At 38.3% G+C, this 26,142-nt stretch overlaps 1 protein-coding gene across 25 annotated transcripts in view; it reads right to left on the bottom strand.

Annotated features, from left to right (window-relative positions):
• The window catches only part of bru3 (bruno 3), a 905,487-nt gene that overhangs the window by 214,905 nt on the left and 664,440 nt on the right, over positions 1-26,142 (bottom strand). For 16 of the 25 annotated variants that reach the window (XM_067116892.1, XM_067116880.1, XM_067116890.1 and 13 more), the window contains exon 3: positions 13,550-13,570. The exons of the other annotated variants lie outside the window; for them this stretch is intronic. In XM_067116892.1, the coding sequence (XP_066972993.1) occupies positions 13,550-13,570 (21 nt within the window). The remainder of the gene's footprint in view (positions 1-13,549; positions 13,571-26,142) is intronic. 25 annotated transcript variants of the gene reach the window in all.

Here is a 26,142-nt window from a genome sequence, read left to right as displayed (position 1 = left end):
TCCCCCCCCCCTCTTCCCCTTTGGTCTCACCTTCCTGTTGACATGGAAAACATCAATAGAGATTCAACTCGACTCAAATTTCATTTAGTTAAAACTGATATTGGCTCTCTTTACCCGTCGCGTCCTGCCCTTGAGGCATTCAAATATTATTATCCTATCTCTCTTACTCTTTCCCTGCTGCTGTTGCGCCCCTCTCTCTCTCTCTCTCTCTCTCTCTCTCTCTCTCTCTCTCTCTCTCTCTCTCTCTCCTCTTCGCTCTGGTTTGCTTGCTCGCTGATTTGGCCGTCTCTCTGTCTGTGTTTCGATAAGGCGCGCGGGCGCGCGCTCGAGCAGATAATTTCTTTGTTCTCGCGTGTCCATTGTCTTCGGAACATTAAAGCCCCAAGGTTTCTCGCCGAGGTTCCATTTCCCACACTCCGGCCGAATATTAAATTTTCATGTCTCTCTTCGGATCTATAAAGAATGATCTGGGTTTTCGTTATAAACCCGGCTAAAGTACAGTTTAGCTGATCTATGACTCTTTCATCATTCAATAAAGTCCATCTTTTACGTTCTTCCCTCCTGGAGTAATGGCGGCCCTTTATAACCTAATCATGTCGTCGTGAACTTTTATCAATTTGGGGCCCGATAACCTTTTCTCTCTCTCTCTCTCTCTCTGTCTGCTGTCATTACAGATTCAGCCTATTTGTTTGTGCAGCGACGAGAGAGAGAGAGAGAGAGAGAGAGAGAGAGAGAGAGAGAGAGAGAGAGAGAGAGGGGGAAGAGCGACGGTTGCAAGAGATCGATTTCGCAAGCAAATTGCAGCATCAAAAATGGCGAAGTCAAAGGAAGTCAAGCTTGTGCTAACTGCAATATTCCCTGCTATGACATCAACAGCGGATTTGTGAGTTTTCTTTGGCAGCAGGCCTGTGAATTTTATAATGAAGCTGACTTGCCACTTCTCTTTGGCAGAGGCCCTATGAGTTTTATCAAGAAGCTGACTTAACACCTCTCTTTGACAGAAGTCCTATGAGATATGTTTGAAAGCAGGCCTTAGAACTGTCTTTGTTCGTAGGCCTATGACTTTTCTTTGGTAACTGGTCGATGAGGCTGCTTTGACAGCAAGGCTTCAAGTTTCTCTTCGTCAGCAAGCTCACGAATTTGCTTTAGAAAAATGCCTATGAGCTTGCTTGGATAATAAGCTAAAAGTCTAATGTTTCAATTTAGGCCTATGAATTTCCTCGAATAAAGGCCCTACTTTTTTTCTGACAACAAACTTAGAAGTTTCATAGGTAACTCGATGGATTTTCTTTAGACGCAGGCGTACGAGATTTCTTACAGAAAACAACCCTCTGAGCACCTAAATAGATTCTAATTTCACTAAGAAAAACTATGCATCAAGTTATAATTGCTCAAACAGAAATACCCCACAATTTATTCTCGGCCTTACCCGGAGCTTTAAATAGCTTAAAACATCACGTGATAGATCAGCGAAACATGAAGCAAAATCCACAAAACATCGTTTCACACAAATGGAAGATAGAAATAGCTTTAATTTCTTCTTCTCGAGCATTTTGCTTTAAAAGGTGACATAGTTCTTCTTCACGCATAATTATTCAGTCTACATCTGAAACCATTTTTATTTTACCTAAGTTTGTCGTCAGGTCTTAAATGAGTTAAAGTATTTCTGCCATTTTTTCCAAACGTATATGGACGTAATTTAGTGTAACCAAACTATGGAATGACCCAGAGGCAGCACATATATGCGTAAAACACATATTTCATATACGTATTAAGCAATGTGTTTACAGTTACAATCAAAGGTCGCCTCGCTCAGAAAATGTATCCCACCGCAATTCATCATATAGTATCCTATGTCCTTCACAGATCGTGTGGCAATTATGAGTATAATCTACAAAAATGAAGTTTTTGACTCAGTGAAAACTGAAATCCATGTAAACCATTGAAAAACACGAGTCATAAAATATCTATCATGAATTATTATATACTTCTTCACGTCTGATGAAAGAGGAAAGTTAAGTACGCGGATTACGTCCCAACGTTTTTAATCAACACGTCATACTCCAAGCCTGGAAAATTCCTAAGCACTCCGGTGCAAGTGGAAATGAATTATACTGAAGACCTAAAACCCAGAATAACTTTCAAAAGGCGTTTCATGTGTTGACAACACTCAAATGAAATTATATTTCCCTCTGTTATAAATGTATGCAAAACTAAGTCTGAAATATCGATTATTAATCAAAATGAGCTATAAGCAAACATTGAAAAGCTTTTCGTCTAAAAATGTTCATGTTTAGATAATGTTATTGTTAATCATTTTTACTAATGAACGAGGACGAAAGTTTTACATATTTTTACAGCAAGAAATTTAAAAAGCAAATCGCAAAGTCAATCAACAATAACACATATGCACTTCCACACATACACATACACATACACACACACACACACACGCACGCACACACAAACACACACAATTAATCACAGGTTTCTACCCGACTCAAACTGCTCCAGCTACCCGCTCCTTGAACCGGCGCGCTAGACCCAGCAGGAGGCAGGGAGCGACAAATGATTAATGCACAATTAAGCCGTATTAATCATTGCGTGTTAGTCCTGATTAATAATATTCTTGCAGCTCGGGCTTTGACGTGATATACCGACTTTTGATTGCGCTCTCAGTCTCGCGACGGGAGATGCTCATTAGGCCGAGATAAAAGTGTTGTTCAGGCGCCGCCTTCAAGCTACATGCATTACTTCAAGACGAATCTGCAAAGGGGCTTATGTCATTTGGAGTGAAAGTAAGATTAATGCGCAGTTTTTTTTTCTTTTTGTTTTTTTTTTTACAAAAATTGAAATGCTCTTAACCTAGAGGAGAGTAATAAATCATATCTGGTGGTATTTTCGCCCTGAAAATTACTAGCGGTGTTTTTTAAATTATTTTTTTCGTTAGTTTCGCCTTCATATTAATGAAATGTACGGAAATAATTGTGTTCTTTATATGTTATTGGCGTTAATACGCTCAAATATACCCCAAGCCCCCGATAACGTAGGAAGGTTTCCTTTTAGCAAAAAATAAATAAATAAGTAAAGCAAATATCAGCCATCAAGACAGAATACTTTGGCTATACAATGACTGAGAAAGTTTGACTCGTGAATACCAAGTTGAGAAAAATCGTCTCTTTCGTTGTTTATGTCCCTTTTTAGAATCTATTCCGATGTATATATATATTATATATATATAATTATATATATAAACCAGACAATCATCATTACTTAAAAACAGACATAAATAATCACTGACGGTAGGAGTAGACATGGGCATAAGTAATTACTGACGGTATGAGTAAAGGGATATCGGGAACAAACTCTACGGATATCGAAACCCACATTTCATTACCTCGACTCTTTAATTTGTCAGTTTGCATTTTCCGAATCAAATATTCTCAAGTTTCTCCATATTGTGATATTTATCAAAAACTAAAAATTGTGCTAATTTCTTAATTCTCTTTCAAAGCCACATTTCATTACCTCGACTCTTTAATTTGTCAGTTTGCATTTTCCGAATCAAATATTCTCAAGTTTCTCCATATTGTGATATTTATCAAAAACTAAAAATTGTGCTAATTTCTTAATTCTCTTTCAAAGCCAGTATCGTTGTTCGCACGGCAAGAATAACACGTAAGAAGAACTCGCTAATGCAATTACATAAATGATCAATACATTAAAGCCCTCGGAAATAAAAAAAAAAAAGTCGTAAAAGCACAAAAAACCTCGAAAAACCCGAAACGAGTTGGGAGTAAATGCACTTCCGCCAGTGAAAGGACCTCAAAAAATGTGTTTACTCTTGTGAAAACCACACACGAGGCGGGGGACAGGAGGGGAAAGCTTTGTTAAACCCTTAAATTCATCTTTTCAAACAGATTTTGCATGGGGCACAATACGACTGAGTCCGGACGGCCTCTGAATGGCGGTTTCCATTTGCAAAATTAATTAACAACCCAAATGCGCTTGTTAAAAAAAAAAAAGAGGTTTTATTAAACAGTCCGCCACGTTTGAAAAGTGTGCGATTTCATTTCTGTGTCAAAAAAAGAAACAGAGAGAGAGAGAGAGAGAGAAAGAGAGATAGAAAAAAAGAAAGAGAGAGAGAGAGAAAAAAAAAGAAAATCAATCCAACCGCGAATCCAGCCCCAAAGCTTGCGAGACTTTCCGAGTCCCTCTGTGTTCCAGCGAAACCGAAGTCTGGGCTGGGAGCAGCCATGCGAACGCGGCTATACATCAGCAATATGAAAGCAACATGGCAGAAACATTGGAGAATATTACATTGTTTCTCGCTTCCAAATGATGCTTCGCCTCGTCGCCTGACTCTCTCTCTCTCTCTCTCTCTCTCTCTCTCTCTCTCTCTTGTCATTACTGACAATGGTGACACCTTACGTATTTTTCGCCTCTTCTTCGCTGTCAAAGAGTTTCCTACGTCTTCGATAATTATGTTCGAAAGGTTCCTATGCTTCTTTTATCTTTCCGTCCCATCCATTTTGCCCGTTTCTGCGTCCTGCTCCTGCTCCTGCTCCTCCTCCTCCTCCTCCTCCTCCTCCTCCTCCTCCTCCTCCTCTTCTTCTTCAGGAACGACGGCAGCGCGAACATATAAACATACAGAGGTTTGACAGTTAAAACGCCAAGACCGTCAACGATCGCGTTGAATTACATGTGGGTTCTGGATGTCTGCGCCCCCTCTCCCCAACCCCTCCCCTGTACCCCTCCCCCTTCCCTCCTTCACCAGTTCCTTTCGACCATCTTCTAACCGACGACATACGGCATAATTTTTACGAAGGAATTATGATGACTCGTTACTAAGTATTTGGGACGAGTCTCAACACTTGTCAAAACGAATCTCTCTCTCTCTCTCTCTCTCTCTCTCTCTCTCTCTCTCTCTTAGACAATCTCCATCTTCCTCCCGTGCATCCTTTCTTGCTATTTATCATTCTTTTAGAGTCCTTTCTTTACTCCTTCACCCCCGCTTTCCTTTATGGCCACCGTGGTTGAGGGAGGATGGAGGGGGTGGGGGGCGAAGGAAGGGGGAGTTGGAGGCAGAGAAAAGTCTGTGGGACCATTCCACAGTCACCCCTACAGATTCCTCTTGCTGCGTCTCCCCTTCCGAAGCTCAATAATAATGAATTTCCACGACGCCCTGGTTGAGATGGTCATACTCGAGATAACTTTATTAATGGCACCCGCTGCGCCGGGGCATCTTATCCGGAGTTCGGCGGAGGGTTTCATTCATTAATTCTTTATTCACTGCATTGCCTTCTGAATCTCTCTCTCTCTCTCTCTCTCTCTCTCTCTCTCTCTCTCTCTCTCTCTCTCTGTCGCCTTAAGATGGGAACTAAGGAATGCGAAGAGATTTGGAAGGGACAGTGAGTTTATATATAGTGTTGACACTTGCAAGATGACTGGCCACACACACGTATACGTATACGTATACATAAACATAAACAGTATATCTATATTGTGTGTGTGTTGCCATTCATCTTGCAAGTGTAAACAATATATATAAACTCACTGTCCTTTCCCAAATCTCTCCGCAGTCCTTAGCTCCCACCTTAAGGCGACAGAGAGAGAGAGAGAGAGAGAGAGAGAGAGAGAGAGAGAGAGAGAGAGAGAGAGAGAGAGAGAGAGAGAGAGAGATATTCAGAAGGCAATGTAGTGAATAAAGAATATATATATACACACACACACACACACACACGTATATTTGGATCGTGGTCGCAGACCGGTGTCTCCGACGAGTTGCAATGCGTTGGTCGCAAATTCAAACAACCTCCCCAGTCTTGGAGACAAATTCCACTGTACCACTACCTCACCCTTCCCGTGCCTTTGGTATTGTGCAGTGGGCGTAGTGTTAGAGTGTCACAATACTTAAGCTAACGATTCCCACGATAGCGTTTGACCCCGGAACATCTCTCGCATGACCGCCTAAGTGTAAATGGGTACCAGCTTCTTACGGGGGGCAAGATAAAGGGCGTGGCATTAGCACTCGCGTTCTCCGGGTGAGAAAATAATGTTTGATGTATGTATGTGTGTATGTATGTATATATGTGTGTATGTATTTAGTCTTATATTAGGTATGTGTGTGTATGTAAGTATATTTGTATATATATGTATATACATTATATATATGTGTATTTATGTATGTATATACATATGCACACATACATATACATACCTTACCTTACAGACCTTACAATTCGTTCAGGTTGCCCCAGGTCCCTCAGTGTGAGATGTCTACCAGAGAGTTGCTAACGATCTTCCGGTATATTTTGCATCTTCCAGTCTTGGATGGTCTGGGATGCATCTTAGATATTTGTCGAGCTTATTCTTAAACACATCTACGCTCACTCCTGTTATGTTCCTCAGATGAGCTGGTAGCGCATTGAATAGACGCTGCATTATCGATGCTGGTGCGTGGTGGATTAATGTCCTGTGTGCTTTCCTTAATTTTCCTGGTATAGTTTTTGGCACTATTAATCTACCTCTGCTTGCTCTTTTTGATAATTTTAGTTCCATGATATTTTCGGTAATTCCTTCTATCTGTTTCCATGCTTGAATTACCATGTAGCGTTCTCTTCTCCTTTCAAGACTATATAAATTTAAGATTGTAGTCTTTCCCAGTAGTCAAGGTCCTTAACTTCTTCTATTCTAGCTGTAAATGACCTTTGTACACTTCTTTTGTGCAATATCCTTTTGGTAGTGTGGGTACCATATTATATTGCAATATTCAAGTGGACTACGTATGTACGTTTTATAAAGCATAATCATGTGTTCAGCTTTTCTTGTTTTGAAGTGCCGGAACAACATTCCCATTTTTGCTTTGCATTTTGCCAATAGAATTGCTATTTGATCATTGCATAACATATTCCTATTCAACATCACACCAAGAGAGAGAGAGAGAGAGAGAGAGAGAGAGAGAGAGAGAGAGAGAGAGAGAGAGAGAGAGAGAGAGAGAGAGAGAGGCATACGCCATTTCGGCAGCAAATCATCACAGGAATCTAGGACATCAGAAATTCAACGAGCTCCGCAATTGAGCGGTAGGCAATTTACAAATATCTTCTGAACGGTCGAGTTTTGATATATTACAAAACAGATAAGATCGCATTCCTGTAGATAAACGCCAGCGATGATGAAATTTAAAAAAAAAAAATAAATTAACCGACAGAATGATTTTGAAATGCATTTGGTCGAGTGAACTGGGAAAGAGTAACAGGAATGGTCATGGTATTTAATCGTTATAATAATAATAGTAATAGGAATGTCTGACATTACAGTCAATGGGTTACAATGACGCCCGAGTTAATAGAATGAATGACTGGAACGATTACGCATGTTTCTTCTCTGTAACCCAGATCAATTTTAGTGTCTCGTTCAGTAACTGCGTGTGTATGTGTGTATATATATATATATATATATATATATATATATATATATATATATATATATATATATATATATATATATATATATATATATATATATATATATATATATTACAACAAGTTAAATGTCATGAAGAATGCAGGCGGAAAACCTCTAAATCTCTCTTCCGAGAAGAGATAATACCAGGAGCGTCCTCTACCCGAACCTTATAAATAGACGAGAACTAGGAAGTCCATGACAGAGGAAATTAACACCTAACAGTTCCGTCATGCCCCGGTGTGTTCTTGTGCGCGCGCGAGCGCGTGCGCGTGTAAGAAAATAAAAAAAAGAATGCATTTTGTGAACTGCCGACAGTTTGAGGCAGTTAACCGGAACTGCCGGAAGCACGAAAAACTCGAGTCAGCCTATAAAACAGGACCATGAGCGCCATCAACCCCGTCTACCTTATGGCAGGGTTCCGCGTCTCTCTGTCTCTCTGTCTGTCCGTCAAAACACACACAAAAGGTGCTAAGCACACGCCATAAAATCAAGCGGAACTCGGGCGCCGGGCAATTCAACCGGCGGCTGTTATACAATTTTGCCGGGGCAACTTCGCAGTTCCAGCTCGCCGATGAGCGACGCGAACGCCCGGCCCAACACAATTATATATCTCTAATGCAACGCTGTGATTTGAATTCTTTTTATTTCTACGGTAAACGACTGTTTAGCTAGTAACGGTATCCTGTTGAACGGCGATCCCTGAGTAACGAGTCTGATGTATCGGGGGAAAATGGCTTGAAAAATTGATTTTGATGTTTGAAAAATTCGATTTTGATATTTGAAAAATTTTGATACTTGAGAAATTTGATTTTGATATTTAAAAATTTGATTTTGCTATTTGAAAAATTGATTTTGCTATTTGAAAAATTTTGATATTTGGAAAATTTGATTTTGATATTTGAAAAATTTTGATATTTGAAAAATTGATTTTGATATCTGAAAGATTTTGATATTTGAAAAACTGATTTTACTACTTGAAAAATTGATTTTGATATTTGAAAAATGAGGCAAAACGGTAAAAGAAAATAAAATCACAGGATACTCAATAGAAAATATTTAATGATCAGTTGACGAACATATATATGCTTTCTTATCTAAATATATTTGAAAATCAAAATATTCTTAATAAGCGATGCAAATGATTCAGAGATAATACAGGCATCTAAACCAAAATGAAATAAGAAAAACGTGAGACAGTAATTTTTATGTATTTCTCCTTGTAATTAATCATTCCCATCTCTCTCTATCTCTCCATTTAGTTACAAGCTATTTTCTTTCGATCATTTACAAAACTTTAGTTCCTGGATCCCTTCGTCCTATAACTACCAAACTCTCTCTCTCTCTCTCTGTGTCTCTCTTTCTCTCTCTCTCACTCTCTCTCCACTAAGTTACCAACCGCTGAGACCTGCAAACTTTCTCTTTCTCTCTCATTAAGTTCCCAACGACCGAGACCTGCAAACTCTCTCTCTCTCTCTCTCTCTCTCTCTCTCTCTCTCTCTCTCTCTCTCTCTCTCTCTCTCTCTCTCTCTCATTAAGTTCCCAACCACCGAGACCTGCAAACTCTCTCTCTCTCTCTCTCTCTCTCTCTCTCCATTAAGTTCCCACCCACCGAGACCTGCAAACTCTCTCTCTCTCTCTCTCTCTCTCTCTCTCTCTCTTCTCTCATTAAGTTCCCAACGTCCGAGATCTGCAAACTCTCTCTCTCTCTCCATTAAGTTCCCAACCACGAGAGCTGCTACAAACCCCGGGAACCCTTTGATGCACAAAACTTATATCCCATTGTTACCGAAAGTTACAAATTAGTTATCAAAATTATATTCTGTACCCGGCTGGAAACTTTCCACACGCCGGCCAAGTATTCCCTCTTTTTCCCCACTCTCCTTCCTCTCACCTTATTCCGTTTGGTTTTCGAAAGGCGAACTTTCAACGCTGCAACAGTGCCCCACCATTTCTCATCCACTGCGGTTTTGCAGTTGTTGGCGTTCGGCGATAAAATCTTCATCGACTAGCAATAACGACAAGAGCCGATCCTGTCTGGAACGAGTAAAAAATGCAACGAAGTTTTTTCGGCGCAATCGAGTTTTCTGTACAGCGTATAATCAAGGTCGCCTAAAACGATCTATCTTTCGGTGGTCTCGGTATAATGCTGTATGAGCCGCGGCCCACGAAACTTTAACCACGGCCAGGTGGTGGCCTGGCCTATATCGTTGCCAGATGCACGATCATGGCTAACTTTAACTTTAAATAAAATAAAAACTCCCTAGGCTAGAGAGCTGCAATCTGCTATGTTTGATGATTACAGGGTGGATGATCAACACACCAACTTGCAGCCCTCTAGCCTCAGTAGTTTTTAAGATATGAGGGGGGGACGGACAGACAAAGCCGGCACAGTAGTTTTCTTTTACAGAAAATTAAAACTGAACAGCTAGTTTCCAGCATCAAGCCATCGTTAACCAATGTCAAATTTAGCAAAGAAAAAATTAAAACTTTATTTCCAAGAAATAGGAAATTGTTGATTTTCCAAAGTAAAACTATTCGTTTTCCAAAACAAAACTATTCACCTTCCTGTACGAAAGCAGACGGAATTGGCAACTCAGTTCCTGTAATACTAGACTCTGTTCATATTCTCTTTCTTGTCTCTTACTTTCCACCCTCTTCTAACAATTGTTCCAACATTATTCTCAGCGCTGAATGACCTCAAGAGGTTCCAGGGCTTGTCCTTTGGTCTAAATTTGATATTCCAATACTCCAGTCAATCCCTTTGAGTCTCAAAATACCAGGATGAATAAAATATTGAAAGACGAACAGACAATACAGTCTACCGCTACGATTTTACCATATCCAGTTTATCTTATGCTTCAAACGCATTAGATCTGACAGAAACTGACTGGGAAGGACAATCTAGCGAGCTTAATAATCTCATGATTAAAGGGCCAAAATAAAAAGGAAAAAAAACTACGGAGCGCTTTCAGAAATTACATAACATACACGACGGCCGACGGGAAGAACAATGTAATGCAATTACCGAACTGCATAACTCGGGCACAAAAGGATTACGGCGGAGTTTTCTGAGGAAGAATTTCTTTTGCCTCCATGAAATAATTGCAGGAAGAAACGAAATCGTTCGGTGGTCCCTAGCCGCTGTCGCTAGACTTCTCCAGGCAACATGATACAAGGATTCGGCATTAAGTTGAAGAGGGGGTTTTTAGCACTCACAGAGACAAAGAAGCACTTTTCTTGACGAGAGAGAGAGAGAGAGAGAGAGAGAGAGAGAGAGAGAGAGAGAGAGATGGTTTAGTCTTAGTTTGTCAGACATACCAACAAATGAGGGAGATTGTTTCTTAACGATAAATACTCCTTGTAATGTCTAAATGATTTCCGACAACGAGAGAGAGAGAGAGAGAGAGAGAGAGAGAGAGAGAGAGAGAGAGAGAGAGAGAGAGAGAGAGAGAGAGAGAGAGAGAGGACTTCGTCTTAATTAGGCAGATATACCAACAAATGAAGGACATAATTTTTCAATTTCAACGTCAAAATGATTTCCGACGTATAAAGTGAGAGGTTTATAAAACTTTCAGAGAGAGAGAGAGAGAGAGAGAGAGAGAGAGAGAGAGAGAGAGAGAGAGAGAGAGAGAGAGAGAGAGGTGACTTCATCTTAATTTGACAGAGATACTGACAAATGAAGGGAGATCAATTTCAACAGCAATAATCTTTGCAATGTCAAAATGATTTATAAAATTGAGAGAGAGAGAGAGAGAGAGAGAGAGAGAGAGAGAGAGAGAGAGAGAGAGAGAGAGGCGGCTGCCAACGGTAACGAACGAGGAAAAAGCGCCATAGCAATCCTAATAATGTTAACAGGAATATCGACACATCTCACCCGTGATCATTATAATTATACAAATTGGCCGTAAGTTCCGTATTAATTGCTTTCCCAACAGCGCTTGCGGAGATAACTCCTGACATTAAAACAAAATTAAGTTTGCAATTGCGCTATCAATATATCTGCAATATAATTAGAGTTTTGTCCCAAATCAGTGTATGCTGATGTTCGTATCATTAACCGTGCAAAAACGGGATCTGGCTATTGAGCAATCAATAAAAATGACTCTGGGCAATACAAGTTGTAATAAACAGGTAAATCTGCTTATGTTTACTCATATGTATATTTCCAACAGACGACTAAATAAATATATATCTCTGGACGTTCATTTTAGTTTTCTGAAAAGACAACTATTGTGCCGGCTTTGTCTGTCCGCCCTCAGATCTTAAAAACTACTGAGGCTAGAGGGCTGCAAATTGGTATGTTGGTCATCCACCCTCCAATCATCAAACATACCAAATTGCAGCCATCTAGCCTCAATAATTTTTATTTTATTCAATGTTAAAGTTAGCCATAATCGTGCTTATGGCTACGTTATAGGATAGGCCACCACCGGGCCGTGGTTAAAGTTTCATTGGCCGCGGCTCATACAGCATTATATCGAGACCACCGAAAGATAGATCTATTTTCGGTGGCATTGATTATCCGTTGTAGCGGCTGTACAGAAAACTCGATTGCGCCGAAGAAACTTCGACGCATTTTTTACTTGTTTGTTGTTTCACTCATTGACTTACGTATGAAGGCTCAATGACTTAGGAATGACCCTCCGTTCAATAATCTAAAGGCAGCCTTTCGTTACCTTTAGTAAGTTTAATATTCTTCATGTTGATCGCTTCCACATTCTGGAGGCACATCTTTCGCCACGTTGCACAAGACCAAACTTCATGGTTAATGTTGAATGTGGGACAAGTTTGAGTTCGGGTCGACTTAAGTAGGCAACTCCTTTCTTCTTCTTCTTCTTCATCCTCTTCTCTCTCTCTCTCTCTCTCTCTCTCTCTCTCTGTTGATCACTTCCACATTCTGCATCCATTTCTTTCGCCACGTTGCACGAGACCAAACTTCAAAGTTAATGTTGAATGTGGGGCAAGTCTGTGTTCGGGCTGAGTTTAGTATGCAACCCCTTCGTCTTCTTCTTCTTCTTCTCTCTCTCTCTCTCTCTCTCTCTCTCTCTCTCTCTCTCTCTCTCTCTCTCTCTGTAGTTCATTGTAATAAACTTATTCACACTGAATTTTGCCTCATCTGCCTTGTACCTCTGAATATATTTAAATACAACTTTTAAGAACAAAAGTTTTATTACCAAATGTGAGGTTTTTAAACATCCGATCAAACGGGAATAAACAGAATAAATAGGAAAATCAATCCATGAGCATCATACAATTCATCACCAACGTACGCAGTATAATCAAAGCATAGTCGAATATGTAAGATAAAAAAAATAATAATAATACGCGCATTATTTGATATTCATATGACGACTCAGGCCATTTTTTTCTGTTTTCAAAATAAAAAAAGCATTAACCTTATATTCTAGATACATTACGATTAATTCCTAATAATACCTTATGTAAAATATACTAAATGGTTCAATAATATATACTGCGATCTTGGCCGCTAATAATAATAATAATAATAATAATAATAATAATAATAATAATAATAATAATAATAATAATAATAATAATAAGGTTACACTACCAAATTTGGTAACATTTGTAATTAGATACAATTAAGATTCAGACATAAAATGCACTGTCATAAACTGCTGAATAAGGGAGATTCCTATCAATTTTTTTTCCATAAGGATTTGCAGTATATTTTGAATATAAAAAACCAACTTAACTTCTGCTTATGCATATCTCATTACCATGTTTCATAAGGCTATGTTATACTAAGTCTCCTAGGCTGTTCATACAATAATTCAAAATACACCTATAACATCATACCTAAAATTTACTATTATCTAAAAGCTGCTTAAATATAAGGTAGCTCGTTTACTCCGTTGAACATTCTTAGATCAAAACAGTTCAATGGATTCCTAACCTGATGATGAATGACAGAGTAGGGAAACGGCAACACAATACTCAAATGCAATTCAACTTTGAAGTATAATGGAAAAATCGGATGAACTTCATGAGTGAACAACTCAAGAGCAAAACAAGATAAGGAAAAATGAAAAGATACGTAAAATAACGCTCAGTCTCTCACCTGTATTGTTCTCTTGGTAAGCTTGAAAAAAAAAGAGAGGTCCAGTTCTAAACTTTGAAAAAAAATACAGAAACCTGTAATCAAAAAATTCGATGCCTGAAAATTTTGACATCATATCAACTACTACAACAAATGGTTAAGTTTATGAAGAAAGAGAAGAGAGTGATTAGTGATTTCTTAAGTTGCAATTTATTAAGGGAATATTTTTTTTTTTTTACCAAAAAAATAGGAACATGACCATTACAGGGTTTTCTACTGTGAGCTCGGGATATATATATTATGGAGTGTAAGGGCATGCAGAAGGATTTTGAAACATGTACACAAAATTAAATAAATCACTTAATAAATACATAAATTAAAAGGAAGAAACAAACATTTCCTGTTAGCACTGTAAAACCAGCCCCAACCCACTTATCTGATGTACCATATTCAAGTAATATGTGTCATTCATGAGTTGCAAAATCAATAGGAAAACTAATGCAAATTAATGACACTTCATTCTTCCTTGCTATGGAAGACATGAATATATAAAAAGAGACATAAATATAAAAAATGACAATTTTTTATATTTATGACAATTTGCTTATAGTACCCAAATGTTGTCAACAATCAAAATACATTATGCAACATATATGACCAATCATTGTAAGCGAAAAACGGAATACACATCGCAAGTAATTATGAACGAGGAAAAAACTTACAATATACCCACCCGCCTTTTTAAAAAAAACTCCACACCTTATCGTTATAGAGAACACGCGCCCATTTACACGCAAAAATACAAGGACGTAAGTTTACAGGAGCGTGTGAGAAAACAATACATTAAAATTTATTTTTAGAGGGGGATCTATTTGAGCTCTGGAAAAATTGGACAGCGACCCTTATAGCAAACTCCTCTACCCAACCCCGAAGCCCTAATGCCACAAGCAGACACGAATGCCCCAGTACGAACTACTGATACCCAAAGCGAATGAGGTAATACGAAAAGAATATGAATATTATGCTGAACTGAACTGAATATAGAATTTAGGCCAAAGGCCAAGCACTGGGACCTATGAAGTCAGTCAGCACTGAGACGGAAATTGACAGTAAAAGGTCTGAAAACCTCTAAGCCGTTGCACTACGAATCATTACTGTTTAGAGAAGGTGGAAAGTAAGACGGAAGAGAATATGAAAGGAGGTACAGTAAAAGGAACGAAAGAGGTTGCAACTAGGGGCCTAAGGGAGGCACGCTGCAAAGAACATCTAGTAATGCCTACAGTGCGCCGCATCAGGTGAATATTATTTTGCCCTAATATGAAGTAGCTTACATTATCCATGACAAGGGGATACCAGTTGGAGAGGATAGTGGGTGGGGGTGGGGGCGGGGGTAGAGGACCTTTCCGGTACACTTGTCGTAAGAGTTGGTATTAATGGACGCAATAAACAGTCAGCTATAAGCCTCTATATCACAGTGTCCGTTCAAGGCATAAGGGACTTTTAGAATGTCATAAGTCACTCTAACGACACCTGGAAATGACACATAAACACTGCAACAGCAAGAAAAAATAGAGGGCTACAATACCTGAAGGACTAAATGAATGATCTACGACGTTTGGATTAGAAAGTCAAGGATTGGGACACTTCCAGCCATTTAGAAAATAAATGATTTGCAGTACAAGGATCCAAAGGTGAAACTGGAAGAAAAACATTAAGAAGTAGCCAAACTTGGGGAAAACCTCGCAGTTACATTAAGAAGTAGCCAAACTGGAGGCAAACATCACAGTTACATTAAGTAGCCAAACTTGGGAAAACCTCACAGTTACATTATAGTAGCCAAACTTGGGGAAAACCTCACAGTTACATTAAGAAGCCAAACTTGGGGGAAAACCTCACAGTTACATTAAGAAGCAGCCAAACTTGGGGAAAACCTCACAGTTACATTAAGAAGTAGCCAAACTGGGAGAAAAAACTCAGTCACATTAAGTACCCAAACTGGAAGAAAACCTCACAGTTACATTAAGAAGTAGCCAAACTGGGAGGAAAAACTCAGTTACATTATAAGTAGCCAAACTGGGAGGAAAACTCAAAGTTTCATTAAGAAGTAGCCAAACTGGGAGGAAAACTCAGTTACATTATAAGTAGCCAAACTGGGGGGAAAACCTCGCAGTTACATTAAGAAGCAGCCAAGCCGGGGGACCTCACAGTTACATTAAAAAGTAGCCAAACTTGGGGAAAACCTCGCAGTTACATTAAGAAGTAGCCAAACTGGAGGCAAACATCACAGTTACATTAAGAAGTAGCCAAACTGGGAGGAAAAACTCAGTTACATTATAAGTAGCCAAACTGGGGGGAAAACCTCGCAGTTACATTAAGAAGTAGCCAAACTGGGAGGAAAAACTCAGTTACATTATAAGTAGCCAAACTGGGAGGAAAAACTCAGTAACATTATAAGTAGCCAAACTGGGGGGGAAACCTCACACTCACATCAAGAAGTAATAGTCACAAAGATCTGACGATAAGATGGAGGAAAAGAAAAGGGAACGGAGGTAAAGTAAAAGGCTAAAAGGTCGTTGCACCTAAGGGCCCAAGGGACGCTACAAACACCCTTCAGTAATGTCTAATGGAAAAGTAGAGCAGGAGTCATATATACAGTCGCGGCGGAAGGGGAGAGAATGACACACATAAACACGTATACTATTGGAGCGCCATCTTCGGATTACCTGGCGAGCAACAAACGTCCTCCAAAAAGATGACGCCAGCTCATTCTCGTGGTAAGGAAGGATGGATGGATAATGCTCTCTCTCTCTCTCTCTCTCTCTCTCTCTCTCTCTCTCTGGGTCTCTCTCTCTCTCTCTCTCTCTCTCTGTCTCTCTGGGTGAACAATCTCTTTCTCTCTCTCTCTCTGCTCATTTATTAGCCACACCCAAAAGTCAAAAAAAGTTACTGAAACCTCAGCTAGTCTCGCTTATTTCCTACTTATGCTTCAGTAAACGAGAGAGAGAGAGAGAGAGAGAGAGAGAGAGAGAGAGAGAGAGAGAGAGAGAGAGAGAGAGAGAGAGAGAAATCCCCACAGCACAACATTTTTCCTAAGGAACCTCCCCCGATGTTCACACGAATCCAACTCTCAGTATTTCAGAAGCTCCTAATTAATTCCCGAAAAGGCTTACCGCGCCCTCTCCCTTTTCATTATCAGAAAAAGCTACTGATGTTTTCCTGAAAAACTGAGGATACCTTTCTTCAAGTTTTATTTACATATTTATTTGTTTTTGCTCAAAGAAATTCCCAATTATTATTCCCCGCGGGAATTTAAAACGTTTTCCCGAAATCGCATCCCCCAAGTTTCCGTGAAAGGTACCTCCAAATGTTTTCCTGAAAGATCTCGTAATATATTCCTGAAGGATTCCCAATATTTTTCCCCAGGTGATTCCCAAAGGATCTCCCGTATAGGCTCAGCCATGTTTCACCCCAAGGAGCGACGGCAAAAAAAAAAAAAAAAAAAAAAAAGGAGCAAACGGATGAAGGAAGGAGGAAAAGAAGGAGGAACCTGGCCCAGCAAGGACGTCTCCGCCATCCTGCTGCGGTAGACAATCGTCCCATCCAGAACGAGAGACAGCCATTACGAACAGGCCGCTCGGTAATAATGCATGATGAACGGGCAGGGATAGTAGAGTCCTGAACCTGCATTTGGCCAATTACTGTCAATTCGAGGTCGTTTGAGGTCATTTAGGTGGTTACAGGAGAAACTGAAGGGAGGCTGAGGGTACAAGAGGAGGAGGAGGAGGAGGAGGATGGAGGAACAAGGAGGAGGAGGAGGAGGAGAGAGAGAGAGAGAGAGAGAGAGAGAGAGAGAGAGAGAGAGAGAGAGAGAGAGAGAGAGGTCAACACAGAACGAGGGGAATCATGTAAAACCGAGACACATAATATTCGACAGAAATCTGGTTGACCAGGAGAGGTGAGGGAAATCAAGTTAGGTCAATACCTCAGGTAATTGTCAAGAGAGAGAGAGAGTTGGAGAGCTGGTGGCGGTATTGTTGGAGAAGCAGTGGTGGTGGCGGTGGTGGTGGGGGTAGGTGGGAAGCCCATTAATTGTGGAGACACTCTCCTCTGGAGGCCCCAGCAGGCATCAAGTCTGTACAGGGCTTCAGATCAAGGAGAGGGGAGACTCGTTGTAATGCTCCAGACTTGGATTAGGAACAACTGATATGGAAAGAGTAGGAGCAGAGAGAGAGAGTAGAGAGAGAGAGAGAGAGAGAGAGAGAGAGAGAGAGAGAGAGAGAGAGAGAATGACATTTCTCACAAAATGCTTTTCCCTCATTTCTCTGTGTTATTGGTTCATCTCTTACATTTGAATGTTTGTCAGTACGTGGAATGAATAACAGGTGTGTGTGTGTGTGTAATTCACCATTAAAGAAGTACATATAAGAGAGAGAAAGAGAAAATCCAGTATCAATGACCATAAAACAGTCAAAGTAAAGGAAATCACAACAATGTCGAAAAGATAAAAAAAAACAAAATATAAAAAAAAAACTCACAAACTAAAAAAAAAAATGGCATACAAAACTGACAAAAATATAGAAAAACTACAACTTCGTAGTAAAAGAAAAATCCTCATGGTGGGACAATGAAAAAGGAAGAAGGGGAGGGAGGGGGTGGACTGGGAGAGGGGGAGGGGGGCCAATCCTGGGGATCCTCCACCTCTCAAATGAAATTTGGGAGATGATTGTGAGCGCTGGCAACTGGAACTTAATGCGTGGGGATTGATCTGGGAATTCTGATAACGGAATTTCAAAATGATTGAAAATTGTGTCCAACAGTGTGAAATTCTGGAATGGGTCGAAGAACAAATAAAAAAAAAAAAATAGTATAAAATCAAGCGATAAGGGTGGGGAGGGGAGGGGGAGGAGATATACACTGGTGATTAATATACACGAAACGGGAGTTCCTACACACGCCAATGTTTAGTTTCAATCGAAACGGGAAAAAGTTTCATTGAATGGTGACTTTCGTGACAAGTGTAATTGATCGGGCGTTTGGAGGGATGAAGGACTTTCGTCTTCTCTTCCTTCTTAATAATAATAATAATAATAATAATAAATAATAATAATAATAATAATAATAATGTTTACATGAAATAAGGTAGCAGTTTCAATAAAAATGATAAAAATAATTATTATATGTGGAAAATAATATAGTTTTCTCATTTACTATAAAAATCACAATATCCACAGAAAACAAAGGCAAAAAAAACTCTCTACACTCTTTCTCTCCATTGTAAATCTTAGAAATAATTCCACATAATTTTATATATATATATATATATATATATATATATATATATATATATATATATATATATATATATATACTACATATATATATATATATATAATATATATACATCCGCATTATATATATATATATGCTATATAAATACAGTATCATATATACATATATATAAAGCCAAAGGTATACATCAGATTAGTACATATGTATGCAAATGAAACAGTCGCATACGGACGTTCTGTATAGCCAAAGGTATATTGATGCCTTATATTATCACGTGACATTTAACAGACGTTCTGCACACAAAAGAATTGACAGTATAGCAATCACACGCATAGAGACTCCATACACAAACGAACGTATATATATATATATATATATATATATATATATATATATATATATATATATATATATATATATATATATATATATATATATATATATATATATATATATATATATAAAATGCATGAGCACGACAATGCATGCAACACAGTGCAGACAATATATAAATTAAAATATGTTCGTGTTCCATCAAATCAAGACGTGATGCGAGTGATTGACGCGAAGCCCACCCATATGTCTCGCTACGGATTCAGGTATCGGACGCGTACCCCGGTCGCGCATTTGATACGTGTCCTAATTTTTCGTCCTTTTTTTTTTTTGTTACGCGAGTTTAGGTAGGTCATAAACTCGGTACTCTATAGTCTTCTAAGGATCTACGTGACTAAAACATTCACTTGGAATACATGAATCGCTCCTAGAGGGGAGAAATTAAATTGACTAAATGGAAGCTCGTATGACTAATAAACTCTTGAGAAAAACAAAAATGGAAGAAGAATTGGGGACGCATTAGAAGCTGACCTCCATGATTAAATTAGGCAAATGACAATCCAGCCAGTGATGCTTTAGAATGTTTAGAGTCTCCTATAAAAGGAGACTTGACGGTCCTTTTCCAAGTTACGAAATGAGTCAGTTTGGGAACTAAAAAAAATGCTTAGCTCTTGACTTAACATAGAATACTCTGTGATTCCAGACACATAAGTCTTGTCACTCCCTCTTTTTCGTAAGTCCTCAATTTTGGGGAAGGTTGCTGGGCAAGTTCAGGACACCTGGTCTTGTTTCATAGTAATGTATGCTCACTCTGAATAATAATAATAATAATAATAATAATAATAATAATAATAATAATAATAATTTCAAAAGGGACAAGATATGGTGGTTGACCAAGGGTCTGGGACATTGTTCCTTACTTGATACTCAGATATTTATTTTCTATCTGTTTATTAATGTCTTTTGGGCCCGTGAGGTCATTGCTGAATTGCATACATCAGGTGGTTTTCATACCAACCTTTTCATCAATAACTATATTATCAGAGCACTATAAAACATGTTTGTAATACATCACTATGATACTTCATTAGTGAAGAGACACGTTCCTCAATAATATAACCAATACTAGGTTCCTCAGTACAGATAACCGTAACTGCAAAGAAATAAGTTACACAACACGGGTAAGCTACTGCAACTGCAAAGAGTGAGGTTACTCAAACAGGCTACAAATGCAGTCAGTGGCAGCTGCAAAGATCTGTGCTAAACAAAACGAGTAACCGCGAGTTGTACCCAATAAAAAACGGAGGAAAGTAAGTAACGAAAGTGAATTATCACTTTGCAATGACCTCTGCTGACGGAGGAGTTAAGATCTCCGTGAAAAGGTGAGAGGGCGCGTGCGCAGAGGCCGAGTTCGAAACAACGCAGCATCGCGAGGCGCACCAACATCAATGCCGACAACATCAATTTATAATCTTTTGATCGGAATCATTCTTTACGGTCAGACAACTCGCCTACATAATAAAAAAAAAAAAAAGCTACATCTCATTGATTAATGTATTTATACCCGCGACTAACAATAGAGACAGCTTTTTTGGCGATAATAATTTTGTGAAGGGGAAAAAAACTACCCCGTCGAGTTGGGAAGTTAATTGGATCCCAGAGCAAGCGTTTCTATTTCCGTACGAGTTTTCTTTTTTTGCTGTTTCTTTTTCTCTCTCTTTCTTTTTCTTTTTTTATTTCGACTGAATAGTGAGCCTCCGGCTAATCAGCGACTCTCGCTAAAAGATAGAAGGTTCTCCTTTTCATCCCAAATAAGTTGCGCGTCAAAACAGGCCGGAGAGAAAGCGGAGATATAAAAAGCCTAAAGGACCTCGTTATGGGCAACAAAAGCCCTGCGGCGGTGGTGGTGGTAAAATGACAGGGATGCCCTTCCGGGCGCCCTAATCATCACACATAAAAACTAAAGAAGTTAACTGATGAAAACTGAGAATGATAAACATTAAAGAAGTTAACTGACAAAAACTGACAAAAATAAATATAAAAGAAGTTAACTGATGAACACTGAGAATGATAAATATTGATGAAGTTAACTCATGAAAGCTGAGAATAATAAATATTAAAGAACTTAACTGATGAAAACTGAGAATAATAAATATTAAAGGACTTAACTGATGAAAACTGAGAATAATAAATATTAGAGAAGTTAACTGATGAAAACTGAGAATATTAAATATTAAAGAAGTTAACTGATGGAAACTGAGAATAATTAATATTAAAGAAGTATAACTGATGATAACTGAGAGTAATAAATATTAAAGAAGTATAACTGATGATAACTGAGAATAATAAATATTAAAGTATAAGTAATGAAAACTGAGAGTAATAATTAATAAAGAAGTTAACCGATGAAAACTGAGAATAAAAATATTAAAGAAGTTAACTGATGAAAACTCAGAATAATAAATATTAAAGACGCTAACTGGTGAAAAGTGAGAATAAATGCTGTTTAATAATAAGAACGCCTCTTGTGGGAATCTAGTTCGGGAAATATGCAAACCGGCGAATTTGGTGGAGTGAAAATGGGTGTGAGGCTAGCAACCACACACAAAATCATTACAGACTCACAACAAACATTATGAATCTGCTGTGAACAGCACAGGGTCACAATGAGGCGGAAGAACAAAAGCGTGAGTGTGGAAATATTCCCAAATAATAAATCCTGTTGCGTAAAATAGCAGAGAATACTTCTTTCGCTATCTTCTCTCACGCTAAACAGAAAATAATTGGAGTTGAGAAATTAAAATTCTGGACTGAATAAAATACGCCGAGTAGTTTATGAAACAAAAGAAACCCACCCTAGCTGGGGAACTTACCTGTCTAAGCAGTTTAACTAGGTAACCCTTTAAGAATGTTTACGCCCGAAAAAAGAATAATAATAATAAATAAATAAAATAAAAAAAAGAGAACCCCGGATACCAAGCAAACTTTCGAATGTAACAGTTTTCATAATAATAATAATAATAATAATAATAATAATAATAATAATAATAATAATAATAATAATAATAATAATAATGTTATTCACGGATATCAAGCAAACATTCGAATGTAACAGTTTTAATAATAATAATAATAATAATAATAATAATAATAATAATAATAATAACAATAATAATAATAATGTTACCTAATTATAGCAGATAAAATTACTGAAAATCGAACTGGCTTTTTTTAGACACATTAAGACATAACTGGCTTTCGACAGCCAGATCAGTTTCCATTAATAATTACAATAATATTTATCACGTCTAGGCTTTATCAACACCGGTGATTCAACACAAAAAAAAAGCTTGCCCGAACTGAATAATACCGCAAGCCAAACAACACAAAGTTGCAGCTGAAAAACAAACATTAAAAAAAAATATACGTACACAGTAAGGATAAAATGTACAGCAATTGTACACCGCCACAACACCGTGTGCACATGAGCCGACATACGTATGTACGTACATACACACGCGCGCGCGCGCAGGCACACTGACACGCACACACACACACACACACACACACACTACTGACCGCTTTGCAGCAAAACCCAAACGTCTCCTATTATTTCAAGCGTCCGGAACTTAATCAAAGCGCCTGTTAGGAAAAGGATGTAGGATGTAAGGCCTGGGTGATGGATAACTGTAATAGATAATAATTACAGTAATTATCATTCTGTTCATAATCACTCTTGAATTCTTTCATTAACAGTAACCATTATATCTTCTGACAGTGAGAATTACAGTGATATATCAAAGCACTCATTGTAATTATGATATTGTTATATTTGAAGATACCAATGCCAAATGATTCAATTTGATGCAACCTTCAACCTTCACTGGAATTATTCAAAAGACAGTGAATTGGAATATTTTGAAGAGGCACATTTAAATATATATATATATATATATATATATATATATATATATATATATATTACTGTATATATATATATATGTGTATATATATAATATATATATAAAATTCCTACTGCTCTTTTAAATAAGTTAACTAAACGCAACTAAAAACAGTCACCCAGCTTCAACGCAAAACACATTATATGGTACCGCATTCTGCGTACAGTCGTCATAATATGTACTACCAAGGCCAACATAAAGAGAAGGTCTGCTCACTTCCCCCTAAAATCGCCCATGTAGGAGGAGCTTTGTGTACCTCCTTATTGCGTCAGCTGGTGAATTGCCGTAACGAGCAGGGACCTCTAAGATACGTCATCGCCTACGTAGTTACCCATTTTCTTTGCTTTACGATTACTGGGTGTAACTAAAATATTATCCTGCGTGAATTCAGTTATTCTGAGAGTGACTACGGACCTACAGACTATGTCAATGAAGGTGATGAAGAAGAGAAGGAGGCGTGTACAAAATTTCTTCTGTTTCTTTAAATAAGAACACAGTCAGTCACAGTTATTGTCAATGACCATGAATCGTTGTCACTATCGCCCACTACTATATTCCCATCATTGAAATTGCGGTCATATCTTTCATCAAGCAGAGATTTTGCTTTCAATGCTTTCACAGTTAACAAAATACTAATTTCCCTCAATAAAGAGAACAAACGTAAATAAATAAGATAGCTTCCCCTGGACAGAATAACAAACAATGGCTGAAGAATTTTCTTTCTTTCACTCTATCCTTTCCTTGATGGGAACTTACTTCGACAGTTTGTTTGATATATATATATATATATATATATATATATATATATATATATATATATATATATATATATATATATATATATATATATATATATATATACATATATATAGAGTTTGATATTATACATATAAAACCATCAAGACTCCCTCGTCGTCGATACGGCCCAGTAAAAGCAATGGCACAACGACTGCGGAAATTAATATCAAGAAATTGTAAAAATGCCTAAAACAATAAAAATTTAGATAACCAGAACGAATAAAAAAAAAAAGCAAAAAACAGTGAGACTTACAGAAGGGAATCTGACAAGAGGGGGAAAAGGAATACCTGATAAAAGGGAAGATAAACCATGCATGACGATAAGAAGACATATGGGAGTGAGGAGGAGGAGGAGGAGGAGGAGGAGGAGGAGGAGGAGCTAGGTCGATTCTCAACTTCAATTACAGAACTTAGCAGAGGCACCGATGGGAAACTTACCCTCCAGCATATTATACGGATCCCCGAGAGCTCGTTCCGCCATCCAAGTGCCGCTGTCTATAAACTTATTCGGTATGCAACAAGTTTCGTACACCTTCTACCCCACTAAGCCCACCCCCCACACCCGCACCCCAACTCCCACACACCCCTACCTCACTCCCACATACCCCTACCCGTCCATCTCTCGCCCTATTTCTCTCTGCGCAAAAACAGGAGGGAGGGAGAGGGAGGAGAGAGGGAGAATATGAAAGGGGGGGATTGGATTATTCTTCTCTTCCACTGGACAAAAACGAGATGGAGAGGGAAAGAGAGATGAGTAAAGTAAAGGAGACAGGAGACAAAAAGAACAGGATGAGCAGCAATGGGAAAAGAAGAAGAAGAAGAAAAAGAAGAAGAAGAAGAAGAAGAAGAAGAGAGAGAGAGAGACACGGTCACAGTCTGTAAGGGGGAACCAAGGCAACAGAGAGAGAGAGAGAGAGAGAGAGAGAGAGAGAGAGAGAGAGAGAGAGAGAGAGAGAGAGAGAGGCACGGTCACAGTCTGTGTGGGAGAACCCAGGCAACAGAGAGAGAGAGAGAGAGAGAGAGAGAGAGAGAGAGAGAGAGAGAGAGAGAGAAAATGCACATACAAATGAAAGTAGATTTCTCAGGGGGACAGAGGGCCGAGTATAACTAACATACAGCAGCAGGAAGAGAGAGAGAGAGAGAGAGAGAGAGAGAGAGAGAGAGAGAGACTCATCACCTAAACGTCCGCTGTAATGTTTAAATACCAGTCATTTAACAAGTGCACAATATATGTTTACCAATCGCCAAAGAATAAATTCACACGAGAGAAAATAAGTACATAACAGGCTCATTATGACATACCACACAATCTTAAACAACCGGACAGTACTCACTGTGTCTAGTTACTAAAATGCGGATGGATGTATGATTGATAATACATCATGGCATGTATAATATATCCATGAAAATTTACTAATCTTCTTGAGAGTGGTGTCAGAACAACCTTAGTAAACCGTCGAGAGAAGCAAGAACACCACAATAATACCAAAAAAAAACAACAAAATTCCTACAGCAGCAGCAACAACAACTTAAAACTTCCCAAATTCTAAACCAAGCAAGCATTCATTTAAAATATATATATTTAAAAATATATACATACATATATATATATATATATATATATATATATATATATATATATATATATATATATATATATATATATATACATATGAAGAAAGTCCTTCACGGTTAAAAAAAGACAAAAAGACAAAAAAAAAGAAATTCCTTCGAGATAAGAAAAAAGTAAGAAAGTCTTTCACGGCTAAAGAAAAAATAAGAACGTCCTTCACGGTTTAAGACAAAATATAAGAAGAAAGCCCTTCACGGTTAAAGAAAAAACAAATAAGAAAGTCCTTCACGGTTACAGAAAAAAATAATAAATAAGAAGAAAGTCCTTTACGGTTAAAGAAAAAAAAAAAAAAGAAGAAATTCCTTCACGGTTAGACAAAAAAGAAGAAGAAGAAGAAAGTCCTTCTCGCGGTTAATTTCAGGAAAGAAAGAGAGCGACTGAAAAGTTGGGAACTGTTGAAAACAAATCAGGCAACTTCTTGCGGGAATACATTTGAAGACTGCGCCGCCGGACCGCAGCAGAGACAAATTCAAGAAGAAGAATATGAAGGACCGTCAAAACGGGGAGAAAAGAAAGAGGTTTTTTTCCTGCAATATATTAACGTTGTCTAATGCCTGGGAGGAGAAGTTTTCTATATTAAGGAGGCATCAAGGGGACGC

Source organism: Macrobrachium rosenbergii, chromosome 14 (assembly GCF_040412425.1).
Source record: "Macrobrachium rosenbergii isolate ZJJX-2024 chromosome 14, ASM4041242v1, whole genome shotgun sequence".
NCBI lineage: Eukaryota > Metazoa > Arthropoda > Malacostraca > Decapoda > Palaemonidae > Macrobrachium > Macrobrachium rosenbergii.
The sequence above is the reverse complement of the archived record's forward strand: the minus strand, read 5'-3'. Positions and strand labels throughout refer to the sequence as shown.